General features: G+C 37.6%; 1 protein-coding gene across 8 annotated transcripts in view; it reads left to right on the top strand.

Annotated features, from left to right (window-relative positions):
* The window catches only part of LOC149319486 (dystrophin-like), a 1,434,671-nt gene that overhangs the window by 511,896 nt on the left and 901,255 nt on the right, over positions 1-21,520 (top strand). For all 8 annotated transcript variants that reach the window (XM_089511816.1, XM_089511819.1, XM_089511811.1 and 5 more), the window contains exon 7: positions 4,150-4,268. In XM_089511816.1, the coding sequence (XP_089367942.1) occupies positions 4,150-4,268 (119 nt within the window). The remainder of the gene's footprint in view (positions 1-4,149; positions 4,269-21,520) is intronic.

Genomic DNA, 21,520 nt, shown 5'->3' with positions numbered 1-21,520 from the left:
CTTTGGTAATCCACTTCCCAATATAATGACATGTATCTTAACAAAACTATTTCCTTTTCATCTGTTATGAATCTCCTGTTGTGGATAATCTCAAATTTTAATTTACATCCACTCCATTTTATATCATTAATGATTCTTCTGTCTCCTTTTGATGCTATATTCCACAATTAAAGCATCCCTCAGCCTTTCTGGCCATTGCTCAGTGACATCCTTAAAGAATCATCCATTTTATTTCTTCCTATCATCCTATTAGTAATAAGAGTCTCATGTTTGTCACTTGGAAGCATAGGAGAAAAGCCAAATATCAGCTCCAGTGAAAGGCTCTAGACAGAAGGAAGGCAGTGCCACGATGCTTCTGGAATTGAGAGCCTTATTAACAGGGTGGCATATAAGTGCAGTAGCAAAACAATTGCTTACCCTGTTTTTCCCTACTCCTTGCAATACACTTGGTATCAAATCCTGACAAAATCTTTATATATATATTGTTAAGTGAAAATAATTAGCAGTGGGTAGAATATATTGTTCAAGCTGCTTCGGGGAATATGGAGAGATGTTTCTGGCCATATAACAGCCATCCTTGTGTTTGTAAATAATAGCAAGAAGCATTAGGTGATACTTTGCAGGACAGCTAATAACAATATGGTGTTTTAATTACACACCTTCACAGTAGCAACACAGCAAGACTTAATTTATTACTTAGCTATTTGAAACTGGCAACAGTGACCTTAAGCTTAACCCAGGAAAATCACCCAGCATTTTGTGGGGCCCTACATAATATAACACTAATTTGACTACATGGCTGCAAAATTGCTATTATCTCTGTGGTTAGTAGAACTGGAATTCAGTCCTCCGAGCACTGACTTGTAGAACAGAGACTTAAAAGTCAAAATAATTGCTTCCTTAAGTAGTGTGAAAATTGCTACTGATAAAATTTTTCATTTCTCTCAGAGAAAAAGATGAGACAGCTGTTTCTTCAAGAATAAAAATTAAAAAATAGCACAGGAATCTTAACTATAGATTCCATTCATTTATTTATTTAGAATAATTTTGGCTACTTTTCCTTTTTCTCTACTCTGTCTTTTCATTACAGATGTATGGAAATTTTGTTCAGTAATAATTGGTCTTATGCACAGTTATGAGAATTGTCTCAAAACACATTTTAAGAAGTGCCAGTGTTGTACGTGTTAACTCTCCCATCATAACATTGTGATTTGTGATGCTCCATTTATTTAGGTAGACATTTCTTAAGCATTTACTTTCTGGAAGAGTAATTTTTAATTCTGTGCCATCTGGTATAAATCTTATGCAGCTATAAATTCAAAGTAATGCTGAGTCTTGTATTAATTATATTTAAGATCATGGTGTTGTCTGGGTTCTGAGTAGCCTTAGGCAAAATTTAACCTACTTGCATGAAGACAGCTTGTGTGAATGCAGCAGGGGCGTACAGAAGCCTTGCCCTCAGTATCTCTGTTCCACTGGTTCTAGCCATCCTTTACTCAGTGACAGGCCTGGAGTATGTTTCTGCTTATACTTTTTTGGAATTGAGTATGTGGAAGCTACTGCATGATCAGGAATCCTGGTAAAATAAGGTTCTTGATTGTACAAGGGTTTCTGCTCATTGTGTTATGGATTGTCTACATCCAATGTTCTTAGTTCTAACTAGAGCAGACTCATTGAATCAACAGGAACTAGGTGAATCAACTCTTATATGAGTTCCATAGGTTCAGTGAATCTATTCTAGACCTGTAACAATGGCCTAAATCAAATCTGAACATTAGAAATAATGGATCTTGCCACATGGAGAAAAAGACCCAAAATAGATTTGGGATTGCAAATTCAAAAGCGGGTATTACCGCATATAAAATCGCTGCTGCTGCCACCGGGCAACTACAACCCAGGTCCCAGGTGTGCTCAGCAGGTCACTTTGCAAACTGGGTTGCTGGGACCCAGTTTGTAGTCGTCCAGTGCCAGCAGCAGCAATTTTACATGTGGTAATACCTGCTTTTGAATTTGCAATCCCGAATCTATTTCAGGTCTTTTTCTCCATGCAATAAGGTCCACACATTAGTAAAGCTCTGCCTGATGGATATAAATCTTGTATAGGGTAGCTTATTTCATATTCAGAAAACTATTCATAATCAAGTGGTTTCTTTTTATCTGTAAGTAAACCATGCACAGATCTTGCTAATTTATACTCTTTCTTAAAAAAAAAAAAAAAAAACATTTCAAAGAGGAAATTTCACAGAAATTTAAAAATATATATCTGCGAAAGTTTAAAAGGAATATTCAGTCAGTGATGCTTAAATTCCATTGAAATTAGTAAAACTTAGTGTAATAGTGCACAAGCCAGTGTCATGTAGTGGTTGGGGCATTGAACTAGGAGGTCAGTATTCAAGTCCTCGCTCAGCCATGGTTGACCTTGGGCAGGTCACATTCTTTCAGCCTCAGATGAATGCAAAGACAAACCCGCTCTAAACAAATTTTGCCAAGAAAACCCTATCATAAGTTCTCCTCAGGTTCAGGGTTCTCCTCAGCATTCAAGACTTGGAATGATAACTGAAAAATGTCAATGAAGCAAGAACAAAGACAGGGTTACAGTTACTATTAAGAAAAGAAAACTAATGATCACAGATTTTTTTTTTACGTAACTTTAAAGCAGACAAAAAGGCATTGAGATAGCTCAAGATTTTCCGTACCTTGACTCAGTCAATAATTAGAACGGAGACTACAGGCAAGAAATCAGAAGAAAACTATAACATGGAAGGACAGCTATGAAAGAACTGGACAAGATCTCCAAGTTTGAAGATATATAATTCAATGCTTAAGTTAGGATCATCAGTGCCATCCTATTTCCAATTTCTATGTATGGTTGTGAAAGTTGGATAGTGAAAAAAACTGATAGGAAGAAGAAAAACATTTGTTTGTTTGTTTGTTTGTTTGTTTTATATGCCACCTTTCTCCTGGAAAGGGACCAACGGTGGCTCACAGATATTTATTGTTAACATGGCTCAGATATTTTACAATAAAAATGTAAAATAAATACAATAAAAATGTAAAAACAGTTAAAAATCATCTTGCTGAAATCAACTTATTTGAAATACAGTCCTGGATAAGAGGTCTTGTACATTTCATGAGAGGACATGGCTCACTAGAAAAGACAATAATGTTTCATAATGTAGAAGGCAGTAGGAAAAGAGGAAGACAAATGTATAGACTCATTCAAAGAAGCCATGACCCTGAGTCTGTAATACCTGAGCAGACTGCAGATGATGGTACGACTTGGAGGTCACTCATGCTGTCTGTTTAATATGAAGCTGTGCTATTTTTGTTTGTTTGTTTGGCTCCCAGAAGTTTGTGTTCCTGGGCAAATAGGAATATTACAATATACATTAATTGTAGCTATCCATCTATACTGGAATATGTCATTCTTGATAAAGAATTATTTGCAGACAATTGGTCCTGGAACTGAAAAGCAAAGAAGTATTTAAACATAATATATATTGATCTATTATACATTCTCTTCTGTTACATGTTATTGATGTTAGGGAGAATGAAGACTGACCAACTTGTCAGGCTGTGTGGGAGAAGTGGAAGGGGAAGGTAAACACAGACTGCCCAGTCACATAGTGCTGTGCAAATGTTGGGAGAGATGGGATGAGGAACAGATGGAGCTCTTTTGAGACTTGGGCCATGCTCCATTTATGGACATTGTACCTGATATGAACTGGATTTTGCACGTTTGTTTAAATGTGATTAATTTTTTCTTCTTCTGTAATCTTGAAAACAATTTTACTTCTCCTAATGGATAATTCTTACATAAATGACGAGTGTCACAAATTAACAGAATTATTTATATTGCAAACATTGTAACTAATAGCACATGGTCCCAGAATGTTTACCTAAGCTGTTCTTTAATCTTTGCCTATAAAACATTTAAGACTTGTCCATAGAATTTCAGAGATGTTAGCTGAATTCCTTGTTTCAATGTTTAATTTTGTATGAAGCTGAAAATAGGTTATTTTGTGTATCAGGGACTCACTTCAGCTTATGGTACCTTTCTTATATGGAGAATATAGGAGTGAGCATAATTGAGAATATAATTCTGCTATTAACTGTGTTATGTTTGTTTTTCCCCCCTTTCCTTTTCAGACCAGATCTGTTTGATTGGGACAGTGTGGTTTGCCAACAGTCAGCTATACAGCGATTAGACCATGCATTCAACATAGCCAAAAGACACCTGGGAATTGAGAAACTGCTTGATCCTGAAGGTTAGTACAAATTAGATTTGTGGACCGAGTTTTGCATTTACAGACAAATATTCATTTTATACTGAAACATCATGTGTTCCTTTCCTACTAATTTCACTTGTTTATTTGTTTCAATGAAAGGAATTTGAGTAAGGTTTGATTTTGTAAAAAAAAATTCTATACAGTTTGATCTGAATAATTTATATTTCAATATTAAGATTTTTCTTTTTGCTTCTGATTTGTGAGGTAAATTCATTAAATCAAAATCAGGATGTTTTGCTGGTATTTTAAACTGCAACTATTATTTTGAGTGTATTAATAAAGTGTATATGTGTCTTTCCAGCATGTCTCTAAGATTTAGTTGAAACTTGACATGGTTTCTAAGGGGACCCTGTGGTCTGTGCCTGATGGTTGTTTTGTTTTAAAATGAATTAATGACTTTTATTTAATTAAAATCTGTCTGAAGCCTGCAGTATCATATTTAAACACTGAGCATCCCTAATCTTCTTTTGAAGCAAGGCAGGATGTAGGCCTGGGAGATTTGTTTCTTTCTAGAGCCTGTAGACAATTCCACATACTGCCTCCTTTTGCACATTCCAGAAGTCTTCTAGCAAGAGAGCTTGTGATCCCTAGTATGTAGAGCAGGTGAGTGAGGAAAAGAAAAGGCTAAATGAGTGGAAGGAGGCAAACATCGATGAGAAAGAAAAAGAGCAAGATAGGCCTAGAAACTTGCTTTGAAGTCATGTCCTGTTCTCTTCTCCAATACTAATATTTTTTAGTGAAAGACAAGTGTCTCCATATGACAGACATTTATTCCAGTTCTGATATAGGAAATAGTTTCCAGGATCCGACAAAGCCTTCATTGCCATTTATTGTGTGCCTTTATGTGTTCTTATATACATGCTTGTATGGTTTTTTTTATATAATGTTCAAAACTGGCTTTTATATTAGCTGCAGCAGCAAACATTTCTTTCTTCCAAATCTATTTGTTTATTTGTTAATTGATTTCTAATTTGCATTTCAATCCAGAAAAATGCCCAAACGAGAAATCAAATGTAATTACCTTGGGAATGCTTCAACCCTGTGACAGAGTTCTAAGGCAGTATCTCCTCCTTACAGAACCTAGTTCCATTAAGTCAATGTGCATGTTCCCATTGACTTTATGCCGCCACACTGCTTTATTTGTTGACATTTGGATGACCTGTTATCTCTCTATGCTATCCTTACTCCTAAACTATGGAAAAGTTACTTCTAGAACTCTGCAGCTTGAGCAACCAGTGACTGTTCTGGCTGGTGATTCTGTAAATATATTCCAAAATAGTAACTTACTCCCTTTAAATGCTTGAGTGGCATTAAGGAAATTTTGAAGAAAATGGGTTCAATAAGGGTTGCATATAATACGACTCAATTAAATGAGGTGCCATTACTCCCAATAATTGTATCTATCTGAGGTACATTTGAACATCTGACAAAAGAGCTATTCCAAGTAATTCTATAAAACAATTTTATCTGTTCTTCAGGAAATGGGAGTCGGTAGAATCTTTAGATATTTTTGTAAACATAGTGGCTAGCATTGTTTGAATGGCTTTAGAAATTACTGAATGTTCATTCCAAAGGCATTCAGGATTCCAGCACTTGGTTCCAAGCCTTTTAAATTTCTGGTAACTTGGCTTATGAAACAGGGCTTGATCCTGCTTTGGGGATATAAGAATGCAGCTGGCTTTGAAATGTTACTGTTTTTCAACTGCTACTCTTGGAAGCTTTCCCAGGTCCTTCAGGACCTGAATTGGACTAGTTGCTTATAACCAATCCTGTTAAGTCATACTGTCACATCCTGCTGCCTGCTACTGATTACTTTCCTCCAGGTCATTTTCTTTCAGACCTCGCACAGCACCCTTTTCTCTGAACTGTTTGGAGGCTAGGGATTACAAGCTTTCCATGTAATTAGAGTAAACACAAAAGAAATGTTGAAATGTGACCATGCAGCGAGTGGCTGTGTGTGATCTTACTTATACAGATAGCCACACACTTAGCACTGCAGTATCTTTATACATCTTTCCCTACATAGATACAAGCAGCAGTTTATTACACCTTCATACTTATGAACTTACTGTGATCTGAACACAGCTTCATGGGAGTGTATATATGTGTGGTATAAAGATAAAAAGTAATTTAGCCATGTTAGTCAGAAATGTAACTTGAAACCAACACATAGGATTCAGCTATGTCTCATCTGGTTAAGACATCCAAAGAGAGGGAGCAGGTAAACTTCCCAAGTGAATATGAGAACAACAAATGTAAGAATGCTAGGTGCAAACCATTTTTAGTGTCTCACTCAACAATGATAAAAAATTGAAGCTTGATGGAAGATGTCATCAGGGAAAATCTTTATTTGGAGGAGCAATGCTCCCCCCCCCACTACACCTTAAGTACAACTGCTAAATTTGGAAGCTATCACCTGTAATGTAAGCATAATTTTTGGTAGCTACCTAGTCAGGAGAACTGGAGTGGGAAAGCGTATGCATATCTAAGGCACATCATTAGTGTTTCAGGGCAAACATTGGGTGAAATAATAATATTGGGTACTTTACAGTACAGTTAAACACATTAGTGTCATCTTTGATTGTATTATGATAAGGAATATTATATTCTAATGGTGTAGTTTCCAAATTAAAATAAAATCTTGAAAGGTTTGCCTGCTCCTAGTATAAAGATCCCTTTTTATTTTTAACATTTCATTAATGCAGTACTCTTTATGTAACTTAATGTGTCTATTAAAATTTCTAATATTTACTAAGAAGTATTTTATACATAAAACACTTATACATAAACTATAAAGCACATATACATAATTAAGTTACTTACAGGTCAAATGGACAATAATAAATCAACTGATAAATATGGAAAAAGAAAATGTCTTTAAATGAATCTTCAGCTGTAATAGAGCTATTATTTTTTTCTCTACTCTTTTTGTTTCCTTCCTTAGTGCATTTGCTACTTTATTGCTCTATTTTTAAAGTGCCCATTATAGTTTTCAGTGCAGTTTGCTACTACTTGCTTTTGAAGAAATTATCACACTATTTTATGGGTTTTCCTTAAAAGTATGAAAGCATATGGATATGAAAGAGTCCAGAACCTAGAAATAAATGCAGCATTGATGTATAATATGTGAATGTGTCTGAGATTTCATGCTTCATGAGTCAGTTGTTTTTCTGGCTTTTAGTTCTGACACAAACCCTGGACAGAGGAACTTCTGTCTCAATTTCTGAAATAAAATATTTTGCTTTAATCACATTAAGATGTTGGTTATTGGAAACTGAGTCCGCTGATACTGAAAATAATATATATTTTGGATGGTGAGGGATTTTCTTAATAATTCCCAGGAAATGAGTGAACTCCTATCACCTTGAAAGTTTCAGTAAATCATTTGGTACAATAGAAGATTTTTTTTTCTTACAGGAAGTAGGGGTGTAATGAATAATTTTAACAAATTTATTAAAGGGGGTTTTTATGACTGTTTTAATTTGCTTTAATGTATGTACTGTTTTTACTATGTACTATGTAATGTATGTACTGTTTTTACTATGTTGTTCACCGCCCTGATCAATGGAAGGGCGGTATATAAATAAAAGTTTTATTTATTATTTATTTATTATTAAATTTATTCTCACAACAAGAAAGTCTTTGGAAACTGTAGTTTTTGAAAACTTTGTAGTTTGAGACTTATTCTCAAACAGCATTATATTATAAAAATGGCATTTCTGGCAGAGGAAACAAGCATTTATGTTCAGAAAATACTATTTCAATGTAAAAATAATATTTTCAGTACAGAAAATGCTATTTCAGGCACAGAGAATGCTGTAGCTGGGAAACTTATTCTCTGTAAAAAATGTATATTTTTAGCAGTAAATGGCATTTTCTGTAATAAATATAACATAGAATCATAGAGTTCGAAGAGAGCACAAGGGCTTTCCAGTCCAACTCTCTTGCCATACAGGAACTCACAATCAAACCATCCCCGACAAATGGCCATCCAGCCACTGTTTAAAAAATACCCCAAAGATGGAGACTCCATCGCACTCTGAGGCACAGTTCCATTGTCAAACAGCTCTTACTGTCAGAAAGTTCCTCCTAATGTTTAAGTGGAATCACTTTTTCTGTAGTTTGAGTCCATTGCTCTGGGTCCTATTCTCTGGAGCAGCAAAAAACAAGATTGCTCCATCCTCAATATGGCACCTTTTCAAATGTTTAAATAGGGCTTTTATATAACCTCTTAAGCTACTCTTCTCCAGGCTAAACATACCCAGCTCCCTAAGTCTCTCTTCATAGGGCATGGCTTCCAGACCTTTCACCATTTTGGTCATCCTCCTCTGGACATTTCCAGCTTGTCAATATCCCTCTTGAATTGTGGTGCACAGCACTGGATATGGTATTCCAGGTGACGTCTGATCAAAGCAGATTAAAATACTGTTACTTCCCTTCATCTAGACACTATGGGGGGTTACAAATGGCCCTCAAGGGGCCGTTTTCCCGCCGCTGCCATTCGCTGCATAGGGAAGCCCCAGCGGCCAGACCGTGAGGCTTCCCCGCGCAGTGAAAAAGGAGCACCAAAATGGCGCTCCTTTTCGAAACGCGGAAGTGGCGCCGCGAGGGGTGGAGCACGCCCTCGCGGCGTCACTTCTACCATGACACATCTGGACACACAGTGTCCAAGACGTCAAAATGGCAGCGCCCATGTGGATGGGCACCGCCATTTACGACGTGTTCCGCGCATACTGGGAGGAAAGGCCGTGAGGAAGGTAAGAACGTTCCTAACCCTAATACGGCCCTTCCTAACCCTAGTACACGCGGAGCGCGTACTTTATGGCGGTTTGTAACCCGCCTATATGTCTATTATTGCAACCTAGAATTGCATTGGCTTTTTTGATGGCCACATCACACTGTTGACTAATGCTCAACTTGTTGCCTACTAGAACTCCTAGGTCCATTTCAAACTCAGCCAAAACTTTAAGGTCTAGCAAATTAAGCCAGGTGTCCTCCATCCTATATTTATGCATTTCATTTTTAATGCCTAAGTGCAGTACCTTACATTTCTCCATCTTGAAATTCATTTTGATAGTTTTGGCCCAGCTTTATAATCTATTCAAGTTGTTTTGAATTTTGATCCTCTCCTCTGGGGTATTAGCTACTTCTCCTAATTTGATCTCATCTGCAAATTTCATAAACTTTATTATTGCCTGTGGCTCTGAGATTACTTCTGCCAGTTCTTATAATACCCTTAGATGTAGTCCATCTGGCACCAGAGACTTAAATAATTTAGTTAACTTGATATTCCTGTACTACCTCTTTACATATTCTGTGCTGTGATTCCCCTGTTGTCATTTTAAGGTGTGGAGAAACATTGGCCCGATTTAGTTGGGCCTTTGCGCCGCCCCCGTCACATGCTAGGGGTTGGCCATGGATGCACCATCCATACCGGCCTCACCCCTAGCACGTGATAGGGACTTCAAAATGGCGGCGCCTTGTACACATGGGCACCGCCATTTTGACGCAACAGACGCATAGAATCTGCACGTCCCATTGCACTTGTGATGTCACAAGTGTGCCATTTGTGCACTCGGGCATCGCAAGTGCAACGCAAAAAGAACCTGCTTGGGTTCTCGCCGTTTGGCAGCTGAGGCTTCCTGTTGGCAGAAATTGAGGTGACGGCAGACCGCCCTTTTTGGTCTGCATTGGAAAAAAGATCCACTGAAGGACTGGGTAGTGATGCTAGAAATTGTATTAAGACGGACAGGAGACATTGATATTTGCAAGGCCCTCATCCTTTGAAGAGAAAGGAAAGCAAAATAGGTACCAAGCTCTTTGTGTTTGTGTGTGTAGGCCCTGGGAGGGAGCAAGTGAGTGACCTAGGATCACTGAATGTGATCCCAAGGGCTAACAAGTCCTAACCCATGACAATGCAGGAATCCACAGCTAAAATATCATTGAAAGGTGCATATCTGAATTCTATTTAAAACTCTCCAACAAAGGTGAGTTCACTATGGTTTGATGGAGTCTGTTCCATTGTAAAATGAGTCTTACTATCAGGAAGGTTTTCCTAAATGTTTAGACAGAATCACTTGTCTTGTCCTGTCTTCTGGAACAGCAGAAAAAAACGGCCGCCCGACTCAACGGGCAGACCGTTTTGCCGCTAGAAGCAGCTGGAAGTACTAGCCCCAGTGTGCACTGGGGCTTGCTCCGGCTCCCTATTGGTGCGCGGAGCGGATGGGGCGGTCCCATCGCTCCGCGACACTCTGGGAGCCAGGCTCGTTGGTGCAGAGCTTCCGGTCCTCCAGGGCTGCCTATTGGTTGGGTGGCCTTGGAGGAGGGGCTCCGCACAGCATGCAATATGGGCGGGGCCTAGGCCTATTTTAGGCCACGTTGCCGGCCCCAGCCCTCAGTTGGCGCTTGGCTTCGAGCAGAGCAGAGCCAAGCTGAGGAAGGGAGAAAGACTTTGAGCTTCTCCTGCCCGCCCACTGCTGTTTTGTGGGTGTTTTTTCATCACAACTTTGGCGGCAGCATAGGCCAGGATCTGCACATTGTTGTACCAGGGCTATGGAGCTCTGGTTTGGGAGTCAATAGGTACCCGGGGGCAAATAGGGCAGGCGTTTGGCCATTGCGGGGGCCAGAACGCAGGAGCGCCTCCCGGTGATTAGGGGCTTAGTGAATTTGTGAACGCAAGACAATGTTTGCGGTCAAGTTGTGTTCCTTAGCCCCTAGGTCATCCCAAGCACCTGGTGGGTGCCAGGTTTGGATAATTAGACAACATCAGGTTGTTTGATTTCACAGATCCTGACCTTATGCTTTGTGCCAACCCTACCAATTGTTTGCAAATAAAGTTGTGGCCTTACTTCCAACCTGTTGTATTGTGGTTATTTGACAGCAACATCTGAGGCAAATAAGCTTACCCCATTTCCCACATGATAGCACTCCAGGTGTGTGAAAATAGCTGTCACGGCACCTCTCATCTTGTGGGAGTGGGTAGCAGTGGTGCGTACACTCCTGAGCAATGGAGAACTGGGACATGGGTTGGCAAGGGGTTGAGCAGAAATATTGGGAATAGGCCTTTTCATGTCCTGGGGTCATTAGTAGTAGACAGTCATGCTGACTAAGTGCAAATACAAAAAGTGTAAGAAAGAGTATACTTTTATTGGAATAATTATTCTTTACTGTAATTACAACCAACCAAACCAACCAAATTAATGTTACTAATAATTTTAATAGAGATAAAATAGGGTAATGAAAGAAATTGATATTATTATTTGAAAATAATTAAAGCAGAATTAATAGAAGAAAGACAGTGTTTTGAGAAATGTCTTCTTATAATTGCCAATAAAATGATTGCCATTAAAAAAACAGGAAAGACATCTGTTCATAAAACATGTCAAATATTTGTGCATGTCATATGCTTTCTTTCTTCTCTTCTCTTTTTCTTTTTTTCTAATCTTCTAATGTTATGACAATGATCCAAACAACTTTTTGGAATACTTGCACTTGGATTTAATTTCTTGAAAATCCAAAGATAATTTGGGATAATTATTTTCTCATTGTTATGCACTTTTTAAGATGTTTCCAGATGTTTCTTTAGCAGGCATGCTGATGGAAGATCAACATGGCATAACCCAATCAAGACAGGGACATAGCCCAATTTTTTTGCTGCTACCTCTAGTTTGTTGTCTAAAGTTTGCGTGCATTTTTGTTGTTCTTAAGGATATTTTTTCAACATTAATATCGGAGATTGTCGCACCAGTCTTTTCTCCCATGCTAGACACAGGGTGTAAACTTAAATAGGTGGATTTTATTGCATACACCCATGCTCAGGCAGTAGGCATCCTGTACCCAATCCAGGCATCTTTCACACCTTTTAATGAATGGGAAAATCATGGGGAAAAATTATTTCATGTATGTTTCATAAATATGATCCTGGATAAATGCATTCCCAGACTTTTCTTCCCATAGAATTCTGGCTCAACTAGTGCCATAGAGTTGGAAGAGACCACAAGAGCCATCCAGTCCAACTCCCTTCCATGCAGGAAAACACAATCAAAGTACCACTGACCGATGACTATCCAGCCTCTGTTTAAAAACTTCCAAAGAAGGAAACTCCACCACTCTCTGAGGGAGTATGTTCTGCTGTTGAATAGCTTTTATTGTCAGGAAGTTCCTGCTAAGTTTAGGTGGAATCCCTTTACTATAGCTTCAATCCATTGCTGCTAGTCTCTGAAGCAGCAGAAAACAAGCTTCCTTCATCCCCAATGTGACATCCCTTCAAATATTTCAACCATGGTTATCATGTTGTCCCTTAACCTTCTCTTCTCTAGGCTAAACAAACCTAGCTCTCTTAGCTGCTCCTTGTAGAACATGGACAGCTAGGATGCTAGACAGTAAGTATTTAAACTTAGACATAGAGGAATCATAGAGATGTAACCCCCTGCAGCTAAATATATGGCTAAAGTACTCCTGAGAAGTGGCTCAGTTGGGTTATGTGATCAATTTTAAGAGTCTTAAAGAATGACAGCTCACCAAATTCTGAGGTAGCCTAGGGGCTGCCTAACATCTCTTACATTAAAATTCTTCCTAATATTTAGGTGAAATCTCTTTTCTTGTAATTTGTAATGTTGGTTTATGTTCTGGTGTCTGGAGCAGCAGAAAACATGCTCACTCCATCTTCTCCATGACATCCCTTCAGATATTTAAAGGTGGTTATCATATCACCACTCAGTCATATTTTCTCCAAGATAAACATACACAGCACCCTAAGTTGTTTGTCATAGGGCTTGCTGTCATTGTGGTTGTCCTCTTCTGGACACATCCCAGATTCTTGATATCCTGCTTGGATTATCTTGCTCAGAAGTGGACACAGTATTCCAGATGACATCTGACAAAAGTAGAATATAATTCTGTGTGAATAAAAGACGTGTGATGTTTTCTGTGAGAAGACATTACATGCTTTCGTATGCATTCAGGATTGTATTTTTTTGAAAATAACCATTAATTATTTTGCTTTAATATAATTCAGATACCGGTATCTCCAAGGAAGTAGTCTTCTTCACTAATAGATTATCTATATCTCGTTCTTCTGGAGTATTTTAGTTGTATAATAGGAAGTTGAACTAGATGGCAATTCTAGGATTGTATAGTACCACAGGCACTTGAATCATGTCATTTTAATAGTTCTTCTATTTAGTGGTTGTATAACATTTTCAAGTATCCACTTGCATTATCTAATTTTAATCCTTAGAGGAAATTTCCTCAATATGGTACAATGCAGATATTTTTATTACAACTCCTATCAGCTCCAACTAGCATTGCCAGTTGTTGAGCAACATATCCATTGTAGTCCAAAACATATATAAAGTATGGGTAGCTTGCTAAAGGCTATCTAGTTAGTTAATGGTAAAGGTAGTCAAAATTGTGGATTCTATAGTGAGTTCTTGTTTGTGTGTGTGTGTATTCTGTTCCAAAAAAATATCTAATAAATAGAATGTTTGAATGATTGACAGGAAATTTCAGAATAAGAAAATGTACATTCGAGGGGTAAAGTATGTTGTTAGCTTGGAGACCTCTGGCTGCTCCAGCTCTGGTTGGCCCCCGATTGTCCCGGAACCATGGTGACCAGATCCTGTGGTCCTCAATGGGCCACCAGGAAGGAGCGGCTTTTCACCACTCCTTTTCTGGCTGGCTTTGGGTTGCCTTAGGCAGGTGTACAGCAGCCTCTGCCAATCCAGGGATGTGTATCATCTGCATGCCACACCCCCAAAGTGGCTAGAAGCCACATTTTGTCCTATCTGTTTCAGGTCTGATTTGTATTTAACTTTTTAGCAGAATAGATGCATTTTTTGAATTAATTTCTATTGTCCCCCCAAAGTCCCCTAATTCTGCTCCAGAAGGTTCAGTGGCCTTCCAGAGCAGATCGAAGAGGGGTATGAGAGAGATGGGGAGGAACAGTTGAAAAAAGACTCACTATTGCTCTCTTAGTTTTTCTATCATTTGAGTATGCATTAAGAACACAAATGTGCTTCTTCAGCCTATACCTTAGAGATTTTCTTTCCTAGTTGAAAGAAGATGCAGTGCTCCTACAAAGTTCCATTTTAAAAAAAAAAATCTTTTTATCAGTTCTTGAGACTGTGGAATTACCACTAAAATTTAATCTTCAACAAATTATAAACATAACTAGAATTTTCTCCTCAGGCAACACATTTGTTCTGATTTTAGCAACAGCCTAGTCAAATGCATTACAGAGCCATAGGCGGAAAAAAACCCCACAAGATTTGAAGAGTAGCTGAGCAGTAGATGTGTGATGCCTGATTCCTTCCAGCAATTGAAATGAAATAGTCCAAATTATAATGCTGTTGTTTCTTCTTTGCTCTTCCATTTTCCTTCTTGTTATGCTTTAGTTTCTGTCCCAAATATTTAATGATATCAGAGAAAGCTATTGCCAGAGATAATACAGTAAAGTAGCCTCTTATATTGATTTAGAGTGTAATCCAATACATGTCTGTAGAAAGTCTCAATGAATGGATTATATACCTACCAGGGAAACTTTAGGTCTGAAGAGCAGGGCAACAATACTTTAAATCATCAAATTGTATTGAATTCAGTAGGAATCACTTTTTAGTTGACCTTCTTAAAAGATGGTACCATTGTTATTGTATTACCTTTAAGATTTTCACCATTTTGAAGGATTATAAAATATCATTTTATTGAACACCTTTATTTTATAAACAGCAAAGCATATTCTGGTCCCTTTAGAAATATATTGCATACAAATCAGTAATATTAAAATACTCTGAGGGCCATCGTCTTTGAAACAGTATGCAACTCTTACACACCTTAATATTGGGATTCTTGGTTTTTAAATCTTAGTCATGATGAGTCTAAGAAATTGCATTAAAATTAAAATGGTGAAGTCTCTAGTATTATATGTCTAATTGTGTCAGTGTTTTACCCCCACAATATTTATTTAATTTGTTCTTACATGAAGCTAAGCATGAATGAATAAATTGTTCTCTATAGATGGATGGGTTACAACCCATATAATCTATTCTGTTTGTTTTATAGATGCATTGTGCAATAATTTTTGTATTTTCTATCCCAAGCATATTATGGTTTGCAGTATTTCTGTTATAGACGTGTATTAATAAATGTCAAAAAGACAGGAGGGGAAAGTAATTTAATCTGTTGTATCTGCTTATTTTAAAATGTCAGTGTGAGTTTCAGACTCAAATCCTTCTTAGAGTTGAACTTGTAGTCTTATTCTTCAGTTTTGTAAAAACACACTATATTTCTCTGGGAAGAATCATAGATGAAAAACATAAGTGACTATCAGAGCCTCCCATCCACCTGAGAACAGAAATGGGCTGCCATCCAAAGGGGGCAAAGAAGCAGGCTTGGCAGACCAGGTACATCAGAGCCTTTCTTCCCCTGTGAGACCCAAAGGGAGCTGCCATCCAGAGAGACAAGAAGCAGGCTTGAGAGACCGGGGACCTCACCACACAGGGCTCATGGAATGGGACCGGCATGGAATGAAAAGGGGTGGGGAGGAAACAGAATGGGGAAAGGATGCATTTTACCACACGCTGGAACACCACCGACACACCCGGAAGTCCCCTGAACAGTTCCTGAAAATTTCCCTCTGTGGAGAAATGGAAAGAGGACATCCGGGGGCATTGGCAGCATTTTGGTGTATGGTAAAATGTGTCCTTTCCCTATTCCATTCTCTTCCCACCCCCTTTTGTTCTGCACCAGGCCCATTCTATGAGCCCTGTGCAATGAGGTCCCAGGTAGATCAGAGCATCCCCTCCCCCTGAGACCAGAAGGGCAAGAGACAAAGAGGGAACACCAGAGGCCTCCCCAACAAGAAGCCCAGAAGGTCACTGATGCTGCCGATGGGGACAAAGTGGGAGGCAGGGAGGAAAAGGGGAAAATGGGAAAAACATTGAGTGTAAAAAGGGAAGGGAAAGGAGAATTGAGGGAGAGAAGAAGGGAATAACAGGCATAAAATATAGGTATAGCTACTAGGCTGCAACATTAGTGGTGGGTGACACTGAAGTCAACTCTCACAGAGAGAACAGTAGTATATCAGCACTGTGCAAAAAGAGGCAAAATATGTCTCTCCTTGTGAGACCATTTCACCAAGAAAACCCTTTAGGTGAGATAGCTCAATAACCAACAACTAGAGAGGGGGAGGCCATACAGAAAACATGTCCAATAAAACAAGCATAGTTAGAAGCAACGCTACAAATGCAGTGGAACATGGAATGTGAGAAGCATGAGCAAGGGAAAACTAGACATAGTAAAGAAGGAAATGGAACACATGAATATAGTAATACTAGGATTGAGTGAGTTAAAATGGACAAGAATGGGTCACTCTGACTCAAAGAACTATACAGGAATTTATTCAGGAAATGAAAAAAGCAAGAAGAAATGGATTGGCTTTCATACTAAAGAAAGATATAACCAGAGCACTCAAAGGATACAACTCAAAATCAGACCATATATTATCAGTAAAACTTCAGGGTAAACCTATAAACATCACAATAATCCAGGTATATGCACCAATCACAGATGCAGATGAAGAGGAAATTGAGAGATTCTATGATGCAGTCCAGGAAGAAATTGACAACATAGCATCACAAGATTTCAAACTAATCACTGGAGACTTGAATTTTAAAATAGGCAACAAAGAAGAATCAAAAACAGTAGGAAGATTTGGATTAGGAACAAGAAACAAAGCAGAAGAACATCTGATAGAATTATATGAGGCCACAATCTATTCATTGCAAAGAACTGCTTCATACAATCAGAAGGAGACTATACACCTGGACATCACAAGATGGTAAAGACAAAAACCAGAGAGACTACATAATTGGAAGTAGAAGATAGAGAGGCTCTATCCTTGTGGCCAAAATCAGACCAGGAGCTGTCTGTGGCACAGACCATGAACTGCTCATAACAGAAATCAGAAGAAGAAAGCAAAAACCATCATCATACCAAAATATGACCTGAATAACATTTCAGATGGATTCAAGGACAATGTAAGAAACAGATTTGAACTATTTAGTATAATCGACCAGGAACATATGTTCTGGCATGTTTACTTGACCCATGACTAGAATTAGATTAGAAGTCATGGTGTAAGTAGGATGTTATTAGTCAGGGCAAGAGCCAGGATCCACAGAGCATAGAGCCAAATAGATATAATACTGGATGTTCCTTGTCCAAGCAATGTCCCATCCTCCTGGCGTGAAAGCATTGTAAATTGCACCAGATAAAGAAGTCATTAGGCAGATTTAGTAGACAGTGTAATTTCTAGAACTGTGCAATTTGGTTTGGTTGAATCTCAAATAACTAAGTGGATCAGGGTGACTCAGATGGATTTGTGAAAGTTCCAGGCTGGAATGGAATCTCTCAATTAGGTTCCAGGACAGAAAAGCCATGGCAGAGAGCCCTTTGGACCATTCTGTCATTCTGGACTTAAAAAAAAAAAAAAAAAAAAAAAAGGGGGGGGGGAAACCAAACAAAAAACCCACCAGACAGAGAATGTTTAGTATTACCATATAAGGGACTGTCCAGGGTAGATTATGAATCTCTAGTATCCAAATGAAGGAATATAAAGAAACATTCTATCTATATATCTTATTTAGCCTCCTTTCATTGTTCATTTATATGTTGTAGTTCCATGTAGTCCATATGTCAATGTTTCCTGATGTACAGGGCAAAATAATTTCTTCCCTTATAAGATGACTTGCTTGTTAAGCCGGAAGTATTGCTTGGGATTTACTTTTTTGCTCTTGCTGGGTAAATTGATTGTAATAGTAGTTACTAAATAGGTGAATACAAAATTGTACAGTTAATTGATGTAGTTGGCAGTGGCTAAAAGGACGTTTGTTAGCTTTGGCCGTGGAATACAAAGCAAGCATCTACAGAATATTAATAAACTATTCAGCTTCACTGAGTGCATCTGAATGACAGTTAAGTGTGTTGAGCAATTGCAAACCTATTTGTTTTTGCTGTTTTTTTTTTACTTTAAAGATTAGGTTTTCTGATTATGGTACAATGAAGAAAATTAATTATTTTGCTCCAGTGGAGCAGTTAATGTACTACAGAATGAACTGATATCCCTTCTCCTTTTGTGCAATGGCCTTTCCTCTCCTTCAGACACATTTAGTGACTTGATTGCTTGCAAAATTTAGAGGAAGGTTAATTGTACAATTGGAAATATATTGTTGGGACTGTCGTGAAGCCCAAATTATGATAAATGCTCAATGGCAGTTATTTCTATAATCATTTAACTCAACACTGTACAGTTTTACTCTTAATCTCAAAACAGAGCATATTTAAGTCTGTTGTAAACAAAAGACAGTTAAAGTTTGTATGTAGCATTAAGATTGTCAATGAATGGAGAAATTATTATGAGTGCTAAAGGAAAACATTCTATTGAAGTCCTTGGGAGCAAATTATTAGAACTAAATTCAACAAATTGGACTCTAAATGTAAACTCCTTGTCCTCCCTGAAACAAGTGGCAGTCTAAAAATGGAGTGACTCAAGGTAGTAGTTCTCAGAGAACTCTTCTTGCATTGCAAACAATATATGAGAGGGATGGACCCTGGAACCTACCGCAAAATTATTGGAAAATAATTTTAAAAATTGTTAATTAGAGTTTTAACAGTTGTATACAAGTTCTAGTGGTGACAGTAAAAAGACAAGTACAGTAATTGTTCTTAGGTTAATCTTTATTGTGTATTATTATTATTATTATTATTATTACATTAAGATTCATACATAGCTACATCCGATTCATAGTAGCTCTTTATCCCAAGTTTTGTTGTTGTTTTCCAAAGAATGTATGAACCACTTCTGTTTCAAAAGAAAGAAAGAAACATAAGATTTAATGAAATTAGTATCATTTTTTATTTCTAAAACTGTTGCATGAAGTCATATTATGCTTTCTACATGATCCACCTGAGTTGTGCTCTACTTCTCTCTCTCTCTCTCTCTCTCTCTCTCGCTCTCTCTGTATGTATGTGTGTGTATATATGTATATGTATATGTATGAATATATAGATAGATATAGAAAATAAAATATACAGTTCATCTCACACACACACACACACACACACATTATATTAGTAGAGTTCAAAGGCATAGCCATGCCAGTCTAGAAAATCAATATGCAAAGAGATCTTGCAGCACCATTGAGATTAACTGAAAGTCAGAAGTTGGTAGCATGAGCTTTCATAGACTATCTTTCACTTAGTCTCAAAGGTGCTACAAGATTCCTTTGGATACACACATGATATGTGTATCATCAATAACTTCCATTAAGTATATGAACATTATTTTGAAATTTGGCAGAACATCTTAAAGAGATACTTTAATTTTCCTATTCTTTTTTTTGAAATGTGGCTTTGCACTTGCTGTTGACTTGTCTCAGCATGTAGAGAAAAAGCAATTGAATGTGGATAAATTACTTAGCAAAACTTGAGAGCAAAAATTTCTATACATCAGTCCTTTTATCCTGTAAATCATATATATCATCCCTGCATTCCTATCAGTTCTCACTGTCTGATTTGAGGATAATGCTGTTTTTATGAACTGTCCTTGCCCTTGGACTTTTTTCTATGGATTAATAATAACAAGGTTGTTATTATTTCCTTGTTTGACATGAACAGGCCAGACTGCTGAGATATTTCAGTCACCATTGATGTTTGTCTTTTTCTTCATTTGTTGGCTTTAGATCATATTAAACATAATAGGATGTTGCATTATGATTTATATATGACCTCAGGATACATATGAAAAACAATATTCTATGAGTGTTAATGTGACGTGAAACAAAAACAAATGTTTTGCGGTAGAAATATTTTATATAGTTTTGACATGGATTAAGCTGATCCATCTATGTACAGGTCAAATTGCACAGCTATAAGCTGTTCTTATTATAAATATTTGTTTTTGTTTTTGTTTTTGTTTTGTTTTTTGTTTTTTGTATGGGCTGACTAGTTGCCCTGCATTTGGGGCCAACAAAAGTTATAACATGCCCATCTTTGCAGTAGAAGGTAGAGATGAGAGGTGAGTGAGGTATGAGAATAATAATAGTTATCTGAAAAGAACAGAAAAGTTAACGGAGCAGACTTTGTTTCTAGGATTGCTCTTCTTAAAGCTTTAATGGTAAATGTGATAAGATTGCTCAAAAAGAAAGGAAAATATTTATGTCACTGAAAGTCTGTTAGGTAGCGAAACTGTAACACATAACTATTTATAGTAGAAATCTGCTCTGAAATAATCCCCTCCCTCTCTCCCTGCCTTATCAAATCCTACCTATCATTTTCTAGCCTTTCAAATGTCACTTCTTGTCTTTGTATTTGTTTCTGTATCCTGTACAGAATATGCAAACGTATTCATTCCATTCTACTCCACTCCAACTTTTCCTTCCACTTCTAGGATGGCCATGTTTTCACTGTTGCTGGTCCCCAGTGTAGAGCAGGCCAGCTAGCCTATTCAAAAATGTTTTGGGAAATTCTGTAAGTTTCCCCTAAAGTTCATTAAAGTAAAATGTCCAACATGGACACTTCTATCTATGGACCCAGATCTCAAACACTGTCTCTTAAAGTTTTTGGTGCTCCTTCATAGGTTCCACTTCATCTGGACAGTCAGAAAAGGGTAAACAATCTACTAGCATTGTACATTCATTTCTAAATAAAGATAAGGATTGAAGGGTAATAGACAGTGGCAGCATTTGACTCAGAAATAGGGCTACCCATAAAGAGATCTGAAGACAGGCCTTAGACTTGGTCAAACTATAGCAAGGTCTGGGCATGCAACAAAGCACAGTAGACTGTATTGTCCAGGTCAATTGTTTTTCCCTACAGGTTGGTCCAGAATTAATAGTTTTGAATGCTTTCCCATGTAATAAACTAGGCATATTATGAAGATTCAATTCTATATTTTTCTATCTTAACTTTCAACAAATTGGGAGAAATTTTCGATTTTTTAAAAAAAGAACGGAGAATGTTGCTCTTTCCTCCATTTTTTCCCCTTGATACTCCCCTGAACCACACCCTGTACCATTCCAGAATATCCTGTGATCCTGAGGATTGACTTTTCAGATGGTTCAGAAGACAAGGAACAAGATCAGTATCTGAATAACTCTCATTCTGCAACCCAAGCCTAGATTCAAGTGATTAGTGTACAACAACAAAATCAAAAGTTTCACTGCAGCACATATAAA

This window comes from Sceloporus occidentalis, unplaced genomic scaffold, assembly GCF_023333645.1.
Source record: "Sceloporus occidentalis isolate IW3139 unplaced genomic scaffold, rSceOcc1.0.p SCAF_2, whole genome shotgun sequence".
Taxonomy (NCBI): Eukaryota; Metazoa; Chordata; class Lepidosauria; order Squamata; family Phrynosomatidae; genus Sceloporus; species Sceloporus occidentalis.
Note: the sequence above shows the minus strand (reverse complement) of the source record. Positions and strands in the feature narration are given on the sequence as shown.